Raw genomic sequence first — 17,701 nt, forward strand, 5'->3', positions numbered from 1 at the left:
AGAACCAAAAAGAGCAGAAGATTCTATATTGAAGCCAGTAAAACATTCAGCAATGAGAGGAAATCTAATAATGACCAGCGAGAGCCAGACAGCATGAGAGTCTTGGTATTGCATCATTCCCCACCATTTCAGTGTGTTGTTCTTTTAAAAGATGTAAAAGCTTTATATTTTACATTTAATTTATGTATGTGTATATATCGGGGTTGTTGTAAGGCCTCTGCAGAATTCCCAGATATTGCTGGAGTTCCATAGAGATTTACGAAATGATATTATCTCTGGTCTGGCCAGATGAATTATGACTTACCTTAAATTCTGTAGCCTCTCTCTTACTTTGGGATAATTATTTTCTCTAACCCAGTTTATCTGTGAATTATGAATGGCTTTGAATACGACTTAGACCAGAAGAGACTACTTTCTATGCTCTGGACAGTAGCCTTATGCAAGGCATGTATAAGTATGTTATATTGTGGTGTGCATTAGAAAGGAGACGGTTTAAAAGGAGAAAGCAGGAAAAGACCTGGTTAGATATTAGGGCACTAGGAAGAAACCCAAAGAAATTTGGGAGCAAAAAGATAAAGGAATGGTTATTGCAAGTGACCAGGAAGGCAAGTGGAAGGTGAAAGACCAGGAGACAATTACAAAAACGAGTTTGGGACTCCGAAATGATTTTATGGTGGAATAGTAGCCATGCAACGTTCTCAGACATTCTGACATCCAGCTTACTTCTGTTTGGGAAAGAGCCCCCCTCCCATTCTTATTTTATGAGACTATAACTTTTTACAATTCATTTTACTATTCTTTGTTTATTGAGTTGTTTCTACCCGGTGTGTTTACAGCTTACATAAAGCACTAAAGACAATCAAATACACAGAAACAAGGCTGGACAGCAAAACTCAGCCAGTGAAACTATTCCCCAGGATCTTGCAAAGGCAGCGTAGTAAAACAGTGCCTCAGGAAGAAGGTGGGCGGAAGACGAAACTGCTTTAAAGAAGGTGGACTCAAACAGGCGAATGGAGAAGGAGAAAAAGCCATCTGAGTGAGAAGCTAGCGATCCTGCGAGAGGAGGATGCAGAGGACTTCAGGTGTAAGCCAGAGCGTGCCTGGCAAGCATCACAACCAGGGCTTGGCCTTAAACATCACAAGATGCAGCAAAACGCAGAGGAGAAAAGAGGGGACGTTCTCGTGGGAACAGGATATAAGATTGATGACAATAGGCCTTCCGAGAGGATGGAGAGCCTTTTAACAATGTGCGCTATGCATTATTTGCATAAACTCCAAAGAACTTGGCACCATCTACATTTTCCGAATCACAATCACAACCAGGAAATAATAAGGAAAAAAATAGGAGGGGGCTGGGGAGATGGCTCAGTGGTTAAGAGCACTGGCTGTTCTTGAAGACGACTCTGGTTCGATTCCCAGCAAGCACAGGGCAGCTTCAACTATCTCTAACTCCAGTTTCAGAGGATCCAGACAAATGTACAGGCAAAATACAGGATGGAGGTTGGTGCATGTTACCTACTATAATAATATTTTACAGTATAGAGAATTAACCATGTGCCAATCTCTCCTCTAATTCTACCTAGATGGATTTATTTATCACCATAGCAACCTAAAATGTAGAGAGAGGTCAAGGACACACCTCAATAGTAGAGCCCTTGCCTACTATTCACAAAAGAATTCACAAAAGAAGAGATGAAGATTAGATACTTTTTACAAATGAAGAAATTTAAACCCAGGTTTAAGTTTATTCAAGTTTATAAAGCTAGCTTCAAAATTCACGGTAGTTCATGTAGATGAGGTCTGAATGCAGGCCCATCCAGTGCTTACAGACTTAACAACCAGACCAGCTCTCTGCAAACTTAACTTGTGCCTAAGAATCATGTGCAGAATCTTTAAAAGAAATTGTTGGGTTTCACCCTTGAGCTTCTGATTGGAATGAGACTACAACCTTACATTTATAGCAAGTTCTCAAGTGTAGTAGTTACCAAGGTTTCTATAACTAAGTTTTGTACTCTAGATGACTTAACAGAAAAATCTGTTGGTTTTTTCTTTTGTAACCATTTCAAAAGTAAAAGTGGAAGATCAAGCTGCTAGCATGGTTTGTTTCTTTAGAGGCCTTTTTCATTGCCTTAAAGATGGCTGCCTTCATGTGGTCTCACTACATATACTCCATCTGTGACCACCATGGCTAGCAGAGCAGTGACCTACCAGAGGCAAGAAGATAAGTAGTCCAGTTCAACACAACTCAGTAGCCAATTCAAACTTTGGGGGTCTGACTTCAAATAATTCATTTAGGCATATTTAAGCATAGCACAATTGGGTGAAAATGTTCCTGGTGGTAAATAGTTCAATCCCACGTGCTCAGTAAGGCTTAAGACATCACTACATCAAAATTCTTTGTAAAGTACATGTGACGTCTTCCATAAACACAGGTTCTACAGACTGACAAGTTCATGATAAGGGTCAGGGGTCTCAGCCACACAGATAGCACCAAGGTACCCAGGCTATTAACAACATCTGACCCCAGCCTTCTGGGAGGAAACCAGGTTACGTATCCCTCCCTTCAAAGGGACAACCCTGGGTGTTTTACATTCCCAGTCCTATCTGTGAGCACAAGAACCTCTAGAGCACTCGTATCTCCCCTCTTCTTATTTTTTAAAGAGAAACTTGGGGCTGTAATAGGGAACAAGATTGACTGCATAGCTGCATGGCTGGTCTAACACATTCAAACATAACAAGCTATAAGAATAGCTAATAGAGAACCAGGGAAAGGGAGAAGCTGTCCTAACCATGACGGCCAGATCATTAATTTGACCATTGATGATACGAGAAAAATCTGACACGTTAAAGTAATACATAACAAATTGTCAACAACCAAGATTATACTTAAAAAATCACTTGAAAAATCTATAGTAGCTCTATTTTATAAAACTGTGATTTTTCAATTCACCCGTCTCTGGATGAATTTCTGCTAATATGTTTTGCTGTAATTTGCTAGTCATACAGGCCATTTTTGAAACCTCTCTTTGTATTCCAGTAATCATTCCTGGGACTGTTAATAATAATAATAATAAAAAGCCTAAAAGCAATGCTTAGCATACTTCCTATTAGAGCTATGGCCCTTAGCATACTATCTCCTCTTAGAGGTGTGCCTTCCATCCTCCCTGATGAAAAGCATTTGGACTCTGCACTGACGAGCTGAGAATTAACAATATAGTCTATATTAATAATATATAGTCAATAAAGATAACAGCATTATCTTAGGGTCAGTAGAACTGTGTCCTCATTGTCTCCCCCAGGTCTTGGCTTGATGAGTTAAAGTCTTGATGTCTCCACAGGTTATCAGCTTCCTTTTCCTCTAGAGATGGGTCCTTTTGATGGGTCTGCCACCGCCACCTGTGGACATTTTATCAGCGACCCTGGTCAGGTGCATCACAGTGGGAGTCACGCGGGATTTTGCTCATTTTCTGGAAAGACATAAACATAACCTCCCCTGATGTTAGAAGAACATTGGGCATTTTCTACTGGTTAGTTTCTAGATTTTTCCATTTAATGTATACTTTAGGCTGTGTCTCCAATAGGGCAAAAACACTTTGTGGCAGCAGAAGAATCATTACCCATTAAAGTGAAAAAATTAAAATTTTTTTTAATTTAAAATTAGTATAGCTGAATATTGCATACTGCATATGTAACTGTGTGTGTGTGTGTGTGTGTGTGTGTGTGTGTGTGTGTGTGTGTGTGACATACTGTAACCTAGTTGCCTCTTTTAAGATTCTGTCTCCTAATCCAGTCACCTTCTGGGTTAGGATTTTAAAATATGAATGCTTAGGGGCAAAGTGGACCATATAGACAATAACTCCAGTTAATCCTGGCACTGATGTGGGAAAAAGGAGAACAAGTCACATTCTAGAACCAGGTGGGCTCCCGGTGCCTGCCTCCCAGCCCACCTTCAGCAACTCAGCCCCAGCTGCCAATCTCCTCCATCCTTGCTCAGAGGCAGCCTTTGAATACCCGCCCCCCAACAGATCTCTCCCTTGAGGTCTGTTGCATGGTGTAACTTTGTGGCATTCCTTAGCCCCAGTCTGCCAAGGTAACTCTTCCACCACAAAACCCTAACTTTGGTGCAGAGACTTGGTATGGCATCCTGGTACCTGAATGTTCCCCTTCAGGGGTTTAAGCTACACCAGGACGCTATCTCTTATCTCCAGTCCCTTTGCTCACCCTCTGGCTCACCAATCACCGGGAACCCCATCCAACAGTGGTTGACACAAACACTTCCCTGGATGGGGCGGGGGTGGTCTGTGGAGTGTTGGTCATCTCTCTGGTGTTATTGAAGGCAGAGATACTCCAGCCATGGTCTTTAATTCTATGGTTGACTGATATTAATGACCCCACTCTGACCCTTTCCCTTGGGTGAAGCTTTATTTTCCAGTTTGGTTTCGACTTTTTAGAATGCTTCTTAGAGAACTTCGTACCTCTCAATCTAGCTCCCAACTTAAAGGTCACTAAACTTAACTGCTTTTGCAGTTGCATCTGACCTCAATACTGCTTAGATAATCAATATGGCCACCCAGCAGGGCCTTAGATCCCAACATCATTAGGGACTCTACAACTATTGCCAGTGATTGGAGAACCAGAGACTTCCTGTGTTCAAGCATTCTCTTATCTTCGATCCATGCCTTCCCTCTGTCCTTCCTGTCACCGACTCCGCTCCTCCGCTATGAGGTCTGAGCCAGAGGAGTCCTCCACTACTCTTGACCCTGCTAATGAGCACTGTGCTCCTTCACAGCTCCTTCTTCTCCTCCAGCTCCTTCAGTCTCTTCTTCTCCCTCTCCAGCAACAGTCTCCTCTACCAAAGAGGAAATTTTATCATTCCCAGGAATAGCTGGTTTCCTACTTTCTGAGATTCCCTCTTTTGTCCTCCTTGTCCTCTCCCTATATGGGGGAGCCCTTGGCCTCTCACATAAACCCATAAACCCCTTCTCACAGCCCTTTCAGAAGCTCCAACAGGCCCTCTTTTAGCCTCCAGCCCTACACCTCCCAGACTTAAACCTGTCTCTTCTCCCATTCTGTAACAAAGAGGGACATGCCCTTGGGGTCCCAGGCCACCAACTAGGACCTCCCTTTGCACCTGCAGCATACTTAGCAAAGAAATTAGGCCTGGCCACCAAGGATAGGCACCTTGTACATATGCAGCTGCTGAGCTCCTCATACATGAATCCAAAAAAACTAATTTTTAGATCACTGGCCACTATCATCTTCTCCCACAATCCTCCCTCAGTGGCACTAGTTAAAAATGAGACTTACTTTCCAATCATGCCCACCCCTCAACATCTCAAATCTTTCCCTGCCAAATCCAGATCACTCCCAATCCCTTTCTTTCATTGAAACTTTAAAGGAACAACTTCCCCAACCCTCATATAGGAGGGCACAATGCCTCAGGCCATCTATAGCTGGTACACAGATGGCAGTTCCCTTTTACACAAGGGGGCCCAAAAATCAGGCCATGCCATGGAGTCAGACACCCGAGTGGTTGAGACACAGCCCTCCCTGCCCATACCACTGATCAACAGGATGAACTAATGGCTCTCGCCCGTGCCTTCCAGTTGGTATAAGGACAGTCCCTAAACATCTGCACAGGCTCCAAATATGCCTTTCACATCCTCCTGTCTCATGTCGCCATCTGGAAAGACAGCGTACTACTTACAACAAAAAGAGGATCAATAACCAAACCAGAGCAATTATGGCCATGCTAAATCCTCCCATCTCCCCAAGGTTATAGGGATTGTCCAGCGCTGGCTCCGTCAACGGACAATTTTGTCATCTGTAAGGGAAATAACTGAGCCAATGAGGTGGCTAGAACTATTGTCCTTGGAGGCCTAGGTCTATCCTACCTACCACTGGACATCTTTGCATGACAGCCCATATCCCCACTATTACCCCCTGACACTCTACAAATTCTATCCTATCTACACCAGCCCTTTCATCGTAAGAGCCAAGCCTTGTCTCAGTTGTTAAGGCCCATCTGCAGCCCACCCCTGAGGACTTACATTTTTTTTTTTTTTTTTTTTTTTTATTATTAACTTGGGTATTTCTTATTTACATTTCAAATGTTATTCCCTTTCCCGGTTTCGGGCAAACATCCCCTAATCCCTCCCCCTCCCCTTCTTTATGGGTGTTCCCCTCCCCACCCTCCCCCCATTGCCGCCCTCCCCCCATCAATCACGTTCACTGGGGGGTCAGTCTTAGCAGGACCAAGGGCTTCCTCTTACACTGGTGATCTTACTAGGATATTCATTGCTACCTATGAAGTCAGAGTCCAGGGTCAGTCCATGTATAGTCTTTAGGTAGAGACTTAGTCCCTGGAAGCTCTAGTTGCTTGGCATTGTTGTTCATAAGGGGTGTCGAGCCCCTTCAAGCTCTTCCAGTTCTTTCTCTGATTCCTTCAATGGGGGTCCTATTCTCAGTTCAGTGGTTTGCTGCTGGCATTCGCCTCTGTATTTGCTGTATTCTGGCTGTGTCTCTCAGGAGAGATCTACATCCGGCTCCTGTTGGCCTCCACTTCTTTGCTTCATCCATCTTGTCTAATTGGGTGGCTGTATATGTATGGGCCACATGTGGGGCACGCTCTGAATGGGTGTTCCTTCTGTGTCTGTTTTAATCTTTGCCTCTCTCTTCCCTGCCAAGGGTATTCTTGTTCCCCTTTTAAAGAAGGAGTGAAGCATTCACATTTTGATCATCTGTCTTGAGTTTCATGTGTTCTATGCATCTAGGGTAATTCGAGCATTTGGACTAACAGCCGTTAAAGGCTAGGCTCACAACTAAAAATATAAGGACTTACATTTCTTAAGAGCTATCACTGCCTCTTGTAAAATCTGTTAAATGTCAGAACCCAACTCCAGCTATCACATACACATACACACATACACACACACACACATACACACACACACATACACACACACACACACACACACACACACACACCTTTTTCCTACTCACCTGGACAGAGGCTCTCTCCCTGGAACTGGCAACTTGACTTTACCCACATGCTCACTGTCAAATGTGGATACCTTCTCAGGATGGGTGGAGGGATCGCCCACTACCAACAAAAGGGCTCAGAAGTCTCTGACCTCCTCCTACCCCCAGGAGACCATTTCCAGCTTTGGAACCCCCATCTCCCTCCAGTTGGTCAATGGTCCTGAATTTACCTCCAGATTTCCCAAACCCTATGCAAAGCCCTCAGCATCCCTTGGCATTCCCATATCCCATAGCACTCCCAGTCCTCAGGAAGAGAGAATGCACTAACTGCTCCTTTAAAATCACCCTCGTCAAACTCTCACAGGAAATCCACCTCGATTGGATAAAGCTCCTACCACTGGCCCTTCTCAGGCTACAGGAGGCTCTCCCCAAGTGACCTCTTTCCATCTCTCCCTATGAGCTCATGAATAGACAGCCAGTTCTGACCCCGTCGCTCACCTAAACACCTCACCTTTCCTGATCACCAACTCACCCCCTTACTTTGTCATCTCCTCTCTCTCCTGTGGAACTTTACTGACCATATGCCAACTCCTGTTTGTCCCCAATCAACATTGGGGTCCTTCTCTCCCCTCCAAACCAATGCCTCTTACCCTTTCTCCCTAAATTGTAGAGTCCCTTTAAGATAATTCTTGTAACCTCCATAGCTGCTAAGCTTGACACTCTCCCTCTTCAACTCACCTATTCCACCTCAAACCCTTTATTCCTCTGCCTCAAGTTAATTTCAACCCCAACAGGACCCTGCTCCCTTAAGTGTCAGAGGACAGCAAGTGAACCACCTTAATCTACTTCCGGGAGAATGAGGCTTCACTCTAGCAGCCAAGCTTGACTTTCCTAAATTGGATGTAGACTTTTCCTCCTCTCCCTCCTCTCCACTCTGTCCAGGGTAACTCTTACATATGGAGATAAGAAACCCTCACTTCTACAATTCAGTCCTTCCAAATAAAGTTGGGAATTATTCCAAGCGGGCTGTCAGAAGCCAAGTAAAATTCCCATCACCCCTATGTCCAACCTTCCTCCTTCATTTCATGACCTTTTCACCTACTTCCTCTATGGCCAGACGGAAGGCCATTGTAAAGAGTAGCCAGGTATATATGGAGGCTGCTCTTACCAATCATGTGCAGCATGTGCACCTAACTCCGACTCCTAACTCTGTCTATGAAATGGGGCTGTTCGCCTCTATCTCAGAGATCCATGGAATCCCAGGTGATAAGTGGGTGTGCTACCAGTAAACTCTACTGTTTCTTTAACTTCCCTATCACCAGGCGAGAAAAATACATTCTGGTTACTCAACCCTTGGAACTAGGAGAAACACTGGAGGTGAGTCAACATTCCTCCAAAGTTGTAACCTCTTAACATCCCTTCTCCTAAATAACACAAACCTGTCCTTTTGACTCCTGCTTCAGATTCTGACCTCAACAGACCTACCAGCTCCTTCATGTCACCCAACTTGGCCACCCTGGGGATTGCTGGCTGTGTGTTCCTCCTGGGACTAGCTCACAACTGCTTACTTAGAGCCTCTCCTGTAACCTCATCAATCTTATGTCGCCATTCACTAACTGCCCTGAGTCCAGTGTTGCCACAACTCCTTACCGTTTCCATTTTTCCTATCATCCTCTTTGGCATGGCAAACTGCTCTGAGGCACACAGAGCAGTAGGAGACTGTAGACTTGTGTAGGGTCATTAAATTTCTTAGATGGCAATCAACTCTAACCCTTGACACCTCACCTCAGCCCCAGTGCCCTACTACCGACAATGCTTTGATTCTTCACAGTACTCAAGTGTACCATCACCTACCTGCCGGTTGGTTAGGAGTTTGCATACTAGTATTTCTCTTCCTCAAGTTGGGGGTGACACATGAAGAAGAGCGTATGCTAATTCTGGTTGTGGACTCAATGGCTGCCCAACATAATAAAAGGCCCGTTCAAATCCTGACCCTGCTGGCAAGTATCTTCAGTTGTGTTCCCAGTTCATCCAGGGCCTCCAACAACTGGCCCAAACCATACTCACCCTTCAAGGACAACTTGACTCCTGGGCAGCAATCATGCTCCAAAATGGACAGGAAGTAGATCTTGTACAGCTGAAAAAGTGGCCTTTGCCTCTTCCTCCAAGAGGTATACTGCTTCTATGTCAGTCAATCCAGTACCGTAATAAAACAAAACCCAACAACTTCAAACAGACCTCTGAAAACCTCCAGCCCCTGGGCCTTTGAGGGCCCCATATGGAAGTGAACACTGCCCTTCCTGACCCTCCCCCTTCTTGTTTTCCTGCTTTTACTAACGGTACCCTCCTTTCTCAATCTCTTCTCTACTTTCTCCAATGACAGATTCAAAATCTCAATAATCAATTAATTGGTCTTTACAGGACCGCCAACCCCTAACCACAGAGCCAGAGACTTAGGACTACTGAATACGTCTTGACACAGTGTCCCCATTTCTACCTCACCTGTCACCCCTTCCTATTTTCTCACTTTTTATAATAAATAAGAGAGAGGAATGTTAGAAAACCAAGAACTGTCTGCGTTCCAGAGCCAGGTCTTCCCTACCCCTGCGTGCCTTCAGTAACTCCGGGCCAGCAGTCATGTTATCTCAACAGCCACCAAATGCAATTCATTCCTACAGTCGTCATGGGTGGCACAGTCTCCCTGCACACATGTACTATACCCCCTTCATAAAGCCTGTGTCTTCGCAACTTGCTCTCTTTCTCCTCCATCCCTGCTCAAAGACAATCTCTGTACACTCCCCAACTCCTGATAAATCTCGAGTGAGGTTGTGACTTTATGGCGCTCCTTGCCCCTGATCTGCCAAGGTACTCTTCTGCTGAGAAACCCCAACAACTGACACTTGGGAGACCTCAGGAGTATAGCGTGTGGCCATTGATGTAGCAAATGCTTTTCTTCTGTTAGCCGAGAAAACAAGAGCACGTATTGTTAGAACTAAGTTCAGGGTCACAAACAAAGAAACCACCATGCCAACTGAAGTATCTGGACAAGGTAAACTTGACTCTTGATCAAGAGGATGTGCTCTGAAGAGCAAACATCCCAACGCAGGAAGTACATTTGGTTTTTATTTTAACTCAACTGTGTCTTTTCCCCCATTGACTGGGGTCTGACCTCACAATCTTATTAGGTTGGTTAGTCTGAACAGAACAGTGCACAGGAAATGGAAAAAGGAGGAAGGGGGTCACTGCTTAAAGGAAAAGGGTCACTGTTCCAGGCCATCGAATTCCTAGACTAGAGCATGGTGCCTTTGTGTAAACAAAGGTATTACTGGGTGGGGAGGACTGCAACATTTTCCTAAGTCTTGCAAAGCAGGGGAGATAAAAAGATTTGAATTCCTGGTCCTAAACACAAGTTTACAGTATCTGATAGAGAAAGTCATAGTTTATATTTTGTACACATTTTTATATCACTACTCCAAAGATACGATCTAAATAAAAAATGTTTTATCAAAGCAAAGGGGCCACAGTAAGAAGGATGCAGGAAAACAACACACAGAAAGAAGTCTTGTGGACACACTGAAATATAACAATCTCACCCTACCAAAGGACAACAGAATTTACATGTTGACTTTTGTCGATCAGTTCACATACATTAGTACTAAGCCTAAGAGAATAAATACTTCTTTTAAAAATAAAGCAAGTTCACAGATGCTTTCTTCATTGGAATCCCTTGAGTATAATGGAATGTGTTACTGATCGTAAGTATTCAATATCATTCCCTAAGGAATGAATACATTCTTCGGTTTTGAGCAAACGGGAGCAGACTATTAAAATGTGTCTCTTCTAGGGAGTCAGCCTGCATCAAGACGGAAGGTCGGCTCGGGTTCCCAGACAGAGTTAGGAATATGAACCATCAGTAATCACTTTATTGCCAATGGCTTATATAGTGCTTAGCACAAAGCAGGTATTTATAATCAATCATCGGTCAGTTACTTGGACCATATTTTCCCATATAATTACACAGTAAATTACATTCTCCAGAGCCAAGACCTAAGTAAAGTTATTCTCGGAGATCTTTCATTTGAGGGGATGAGGTGGGGCTGTGGAGGGGACTCCACTTATATCCTGTTAACGAGTATTGACCATGACATTTAATGCCAAGAAAAGACACTTCAGATGGCCAAACTATACAAAGACAGCTAAAACCTGATGTCCAGCAGGATAAGTAGTATGTATGCAGACAAAGCTGGCTTCACTCTTGTGCCCCTGCTTCCTGAGTGCTGTAATTGCAGGCCTGCATTACCAAAGTCTACATTCAACAAAACCAACAGCATTTTTTAAAAGTCTAATTTAGCGAAGATGCACCCAACCAACACTTTGCATTGCCTTTAGCAACGCGACAAGTCAAGGAAAACCCGTAGGTTAGATCTTTTACAAGAGTACTCCATCTGGAACCTACCTACCTATAACACAGCATCCTGCGTTCCCACAGAGAGGAGCAGGTTGCCCAGAGGCTTCCTCTGGCCCAAAGGACAGTGAAGTCATTCATTCCAAAAGCAGAAATCCCGGCCTGGGCTTGCAGGATGTTTTGACAAGTTGTCTGTAAGGGAGGGTGAAACAGTGATACCCACCACCACCACCACCCCCGTCTCTAAACAAACAAACAAACAAACAAACAAACAAGCAAGCTCATGCTATTTCACACTCTTATTTCCAGCTCTCAGGAAGCAGAGGCAGGAGGATACTTGGGAGTTCCGGACTAGACAGTGCTATACAGACCCTATCTTTAAATTAATTAAAATTAAGCTAAAAAAAAAAAAAAACAAAAAGAGGGACTTTGGGAACTTGGGGAAGACAATTAACGGGAATGAAGTTAGACCAACAGGGCAGGTAGGTAGGTCAAGAGACTCCACAGGAAAGGTACATCGGAGCCCACCCCACGAGACCACACCCACTTCTGGGAAACTCCCATTGCTCCCGTGGGCGGGGCAGAGGGAGGGGCTGGCGACAGCGCGCGAGAGCTCGACTGCGGCTCTCGCGATATTTCTAGCCGAGGTTCCACGCGGAGTCTGGGGGCTTAAAACAAGGACTGGGAGGGCCAGTCTGCGGGAGGGAGACGTTTTTTAGCCTGTCCTACGGAAGCCTGCGAGGGAGGGTGGTATCCACTCCCCCAATCCAGTGTCCTGATGCCCAGCGCCAACGCCAGCCGTAAGGGTCAGGAGAAGCCGCGGGAGATCGTGGACGCGGCGGAAGTGGGTTTCCTCCTTCCCCGGGTGGGGGAGCGCGCTGAGGGAGGGAGTGGGGCGATCGGGCGCTGCTTCGGGAGCTCCTGTCAGCACTTTGCGCAGGCCACGGCGTGAGGTGTCGCCGCAAGCCAATACTCCCAAGGATCTCAGGGCCATGTGTGGGCGCGCGGCCCGAACTACTTGGGACTGCTACTCTTGGAACCGTGGCCTAGAAGAAACGCGCTCCCGGGAGGGTAGAGGGATCGGGGAAACGTGTGGCGCTCACTGACCCGGAAGTAGCTGCAGCTAGGGTCACACGAGCCTTTCTAGGTTAGCACGTCCTGCACGTAACACACCACCCCAGTCCCCGGAAATTTTTGATAAAGCACTACTAGTCGATATCCTCTTAGCCCTCATAATGTTCTGGCAAGTCATGACAACCCTTTGCAACACTGGCTGCCCGTGTATTTAATGACTTTTCCTTGTGACAGCTGCGAACACGTGTTATCTCGGTTTCCTTTCTCAGTGACCCTGTGGGGTAGGTAAAGCAGTTCCCAGAGATAACCCTCAGTGATCCCTTTAGCACTTTCCAGAAGTCAAAGTTTGAAATCCTCCAAATTAGGTAGTAATACTTAGGCCTTATTCTGTGCCTGGCTCCCAAGTTTTTGATGGAAGAACTCAGCATTTGGTAACTGTAGCATGACTCAGAATAATAAGTTAATATTTAGTTCTGCCGAAATGTGAATTACTAAATAGAAACGGTAAAACTTTTTTCTTATTTTCCCCCCTTTGGTTCACACCTATTTGTGGCACATGTCACTATGTGTGTGTCTTTCTACTGTGGCCCCTTTACTCTCTGCAAAAGTATTTTATTAATATTCAGAAGTGATTGCTTGGTAAAAGCCCCGTAACATGTTTTATTTCGGCATGCTTGAAAAAGTTTCTCGTGTCGAAGAGAGAATTTCGACAAGAGAATGTAGGAGGACAGAAACTGTTCCATACGTCTTTCAAAACTACCTTGCAAAAACCTAAGAAATTATTTTTGTGTGTTGGTATGTCTAGTCGTATAAATTATCAACACATCCTTGTAAGTAGAATAGGTATAAGGTACAGTATACGGTAGACATAATAGAGTTCTATAAATACATGGAAGGGACTTAAGATCACTGTCGAGGTAAAGAAAGATAAAATGAAAGACTGCCTAACTAATAAGTGTAGTTCATAGCCTGCACTTCAGCTGCCGTTCCTAACTTACTACGTGAAATTTGATAATATTGCCATTCTCTAACTCATGTAATCTGTCATTATGAGGCTGGGTTCTAGAAATAGGAAGCAGGTGAATTTTCTGATCATGTTTTACAAAAGGAAAGTTGTAGTCAGCGTGTATCAAGCAGCTCCAATTTCTAAGAACCGAACATCTGGTGCTCAGAAACCTTACCCAAAGCATTGGTTCTCTTTGAACATCTCTTCCTGTAATAGGAAGTTAATAAAACTGTAGGACTTCATCTTACTCCCTTCACTGGGGAAATTTATATCTTCTTTGAAGTAGATTAATCTCCCTTTGGAATAAGGTAGTTAAGATGCATTTTATGCATGTGTAAATTATACCTGGGAGTACTATTATGCATGATACATCTATGCATATATGTATATATAATAAATATATAACCATAAACTGGGTGCTTTTCTGTTTGCAGTAAGCGCATACATAAGTGAATACATTTACATATTTTAAAATGGCTGAGTTTAATATGTTTTTGGAAATTAATACAAATTTATTTGTAGTTTTAGGTGCTTCTATGTACTTAAATTAAAAGTCATTATAAAAAATCTTTTTTTTCTAGGATTATGCTAAAGAGAGATATGGGATATCCTCTATGATACAATCACAAGAAAAACCAGGTTAGTATTTTCTTTTTAGTTCTAGGAGAACATGAAGTTTAAAATAGGATTGACTAAAAGTATAACTACAAAGGAATAGCTTTGAAAAGTAAATGTCATTCATTGTTTTACACTCTGTAAACATTTTCAGCCAGCGGGTCTTAATCTGGAAAATAATTTTTATTTATTTTATTTATTTATTTATTTATTTTGGAGACACAGTCTTGTAAATTATAATTACCCGGGTTGGTCCTAAACTCTCTGTGGCTAAGAATGACCTGTAGTTTCTGAACTTGCCCTGTATACCTCTGAGTGCTGATTTAACCAGCATGCACCACCACTCCAACCAGATCTACTTTTTAAATTTTTGGTTTGTTTGTTGAAACAGAGTTTCTCTGTAGCCCTGGCTGTCCTAGAATTTGCTTTGTAGACCAAGCTGATCTCAAACTCAAAGATATCCACCTGTCTCTGCCTCCTGAGTGCTGGAATTAAAGTCAGGTGCCACTACTTCTCTGCCATATCTCTCTTTTACACCCGTAGGCTGCTCTGTCTTCTCTCCTGCACAGTGTGTGCGTCCGGATTTGCACAGTGGATGTAGCAGAAGTCCGCTTAGTACATAGTCTACTGACAGTGTTCCTCTTTCATTTCCTTTGCTTTTGGCCTTGAGAACCACATTTTGCTACAGTAGCATCTTTGCCTTATGAGACTAGCTAGTGTATTTAGATAAAGTAGAGCCCTGTGAAAGGGTCATAATTCCCAAAGCTGTCTTAACCAACAGGTTGAAAGCCTGCTGGATTAGAGACTAGAGAGGCTATACCATCTCAGCCTGAGGCAGAAAATTTCAAGAGGCTTTCCCCAGCATTTATATATTAGTTTTAGTAAATGCTTCACTGGGTTACTAGTTCCAAGGAATGAGATACCACGATTATCAGAGATCCTTGTAGCTTGCCTATTTACATCTGGTGGCTGTTTTTACAGCATGGACACAAATCATCCTGTTAGCTTTGGCCCAGGCAGGTGAGGTACCTGTATTTGGCCATTTAAAATGTTCATCAAATTTGCAGTGTGAAATGTTTATGACCACAGTATAGACTAAATTAGAGAAAGAATACTTGGGAGCCTTTCGTTGTAGTCTTAGGCAAGAAGATAGTAGAAAATTATAATTAGGAAGTGCAGTTCATAAAGGAGGCATATTGTGATAGCAAGTTTTTAAACTAGCTACCAGACCATTATCACTGTAAATCTGAACTTTAAAATTGCTTTGCTGTGTGTTACAGATAGAGTGTTGGTTCGAGTTAAGGACCTGACAGTACGAAAAGCTGATGAGGTTGTTTGGGTCCGTGCAAGAGTTCATACAAGCAGAGCAAAAGGTAAGGTTGGCTTAACGGTTACAGCTCTTTGGATACGTATACAGTTTGCTTTAAATCTTCATGGGTGTAAGTGTTTTCCTGGTGTGTCTTTATACAGGTGTGTGTATGCATGGCGCAGCGCCTGCAGAGTCCAGGAGAGGGCTGTGGCTCAAAGCCCTGGGCTTGAAGGTCAAAGCACTATGAGCTGCCTAACCGAATTTGGGTTTGGGGAATGGAGCATGGGTCCTGAGTAAAAGCAGTGCATACTCCTAACTTCTGTCTCTCTATCCCCACATCCTATATTTATAGTTGTAATTATTTAGATAAGAGAATATCAAAAGAAACATCAGGGTTGTTTAAATCTTCAGTTTTTATGGAATAATGGCCTTGGCCTACTCTTCAGCATTTTCTAAAAGTGTAATGACATTTATATTTGTTATAGCTTCATTTGTATCTTCCTGCTTTTCTAATTTAATCATGCCTATACATACATGAAGAGGACAGAACAGACTTTTCTAATTCACTTCTATGTAGTTTTTGTGTATGAGTGTGCTCTATTTCCATGTATACCTGAATTACAGAATAGGACATTAGATCCTAGATGGTTGGGAGCCTCCATGTGGTTATTGGGAATTGAACTCAGCACCTCTGGAAGAGCAGCTAGTGCTCTTAACTACTGTGCCATCTCTCCAGCCCCAAGCTAAGTCATTTTTGTCTCTTCAGAAGAACTTATTTAGTGCGTTTTTTAAAGCATTTTATTACAGATGAATATATGCATATAATTTTTAAAATTCTGCCATTTTATACTCATGCTTCCCAATACCATTAATTATTATTAAGAGTTTGTCTATTCTAATATCAAATTCTTAAGCAAATGAATACTGTTGTCAGACTTTGAGTAGTGTAGTGATAGTTTTAAATTGGTGACAGTTTGAACCAAGCAACAGATAATCATATGTAGTTGACTGCCTCTCTCTCTCTCAGTTGACTGGGAACCTGACGCTTGCTTTTTCTCTTTTTTAACTATTAAAGATTTTCTTTATGGTATGTATTCTTGTAGATATGTGCATATGAGCACTGGAACCTAGGTGTGAGCCACTGTCTTTAGCTCAGGCACTTTTTGTTGTTTGGTTTGTTTGTTTGTTTTTGGAGACAAGGTCTTTCTGTGTAGTCCTGGATGTCGGAAACTCTATGTAGATCAGATTGGCCTTGAACTCACAGAAATCAACCTGCCTTTGCTAGGATTAAAGATGTGTACCACTATGCTTCGATCCTTTTCTTTTAAGATTGTTTTATTTATTGAGTGTCTGACATGGGTGGTAGAAGCTGAACTCCATTCTTCTGAGAGAACAAGTGCTCTGAGCCTGCTGAGCCGATAGAGTGAATCCATGTGACCAAGGCTTCCCTTAAGAACTGTTATTCCCCTCCCCCTTTAAAAAGAAATCTCATCCATGACTCTCTTCGGTTTTGTTTTCTTTTGTTTGCTTAGTTGTTTGTTTTGGGTTTTGTGGTATAAGTTTATATTATTTTTTTTTCTTTTTTTTCGGAGCTGGGGACCGAACCCAGGACCTTGCGCTTGCTAGGCAAGCGCTCTACCACTGAGCTAAATCCCCAACCCCAGTTTATATTATTTTTAATTATCTGGTTTTAGGTAAAGGTACTCTTTGAGCCCAGAGGCATAAGACTCCTAGCACCTGATTACACATAGTTGTGAATTATCCAATATGGGTGCTGGGAGTAGAGCTCTCTTAATATACTCTTAACTACTGAGCATTTCTCTATCTTCTCTATTCAGCTTTTAAATTCATCAGTGAAGGTGAGATCTATGGTCCCAGAAAAATAGAAATTCCAGTTTGAGACCAGCCTGGGTAGACTTCCTTGAGGGAAAAAAAGTTTAAAATGACATTTTGAAGTTGTTTTAGGATAAACCTAATTTTTTTGTTTATACTGTATAACAGCATTTATATCATTTACAACATTTTGTTTTAACTTTTATTTTATTGGCATTGGTGCAAGGGTATCAAATACCTTACAAACTATATTACAGACGGTTGTGAGCTGGATATTCAACCCAGATCCTTTGGAAGAACAGGAAGTGCTCCTCAACACTGAGCCATCGCTCCAGCGACAGCCATGGTGCTTTGTCCTAGAAATAGAATCGCTCACACTTTTTCAGCTGGACTAGAAGCAACCAAGCCTTAGTAATCCTGTCTATAGTATTCTTAATTTGTTTTCTTCATTATAAAACTAATACCTTATTTAACATAT

The 17,701-nt window shown here is 43.0% G+C and overlaps 1 protein-coding gene across 1 annotated transcript in view; it reads left to right on the top strand.

Moving 5' to 3' along the window:
- The first annotated feature begins 12,011 nt into the window (after positions 1 to 12,011).
- Positions 12,012 to 17,701, top strand: part of Dars1 (aspartyl-tRNA synthetase 1) — a 50,019-nt gene continuing 44,329 nt past the window's right edge. The window contains exons 1-3 of the mRNA XM_032914853.1: positions 12,012 to 12,230; positions 14,048 to 14,105; positions 15,362 to 15,454. Coding sequence (XP_032770744.1) covers positions 12,165 to 12,230; positions 14,048 to 14,105; positions 15,362 to 15,454 — 217 coding nt within the window. The 5' untranslated portion in view covers positions 12,012 to 12,164. The remainder of the gene's footprint in view (positions 12,231 to 14,047; positions 14,106 to 15,361; positions 15,455 to 17,701) is intronic.

This window comes from Rattus rattus, chromosome 10 (assembly GCF_011064425.1).
Source record: "Rattus rattus isolate New Zealand chromosome 10, Rrattus_CSIRO_v1, whole genome shotgun sequence".
Classification (NCBI taxonomy): domain Eukaryota; kingdom Metazoa; phylum Chordata; class Mammalia; order Rodentia; family Muridae; genus Rattus; species Rattus rattus.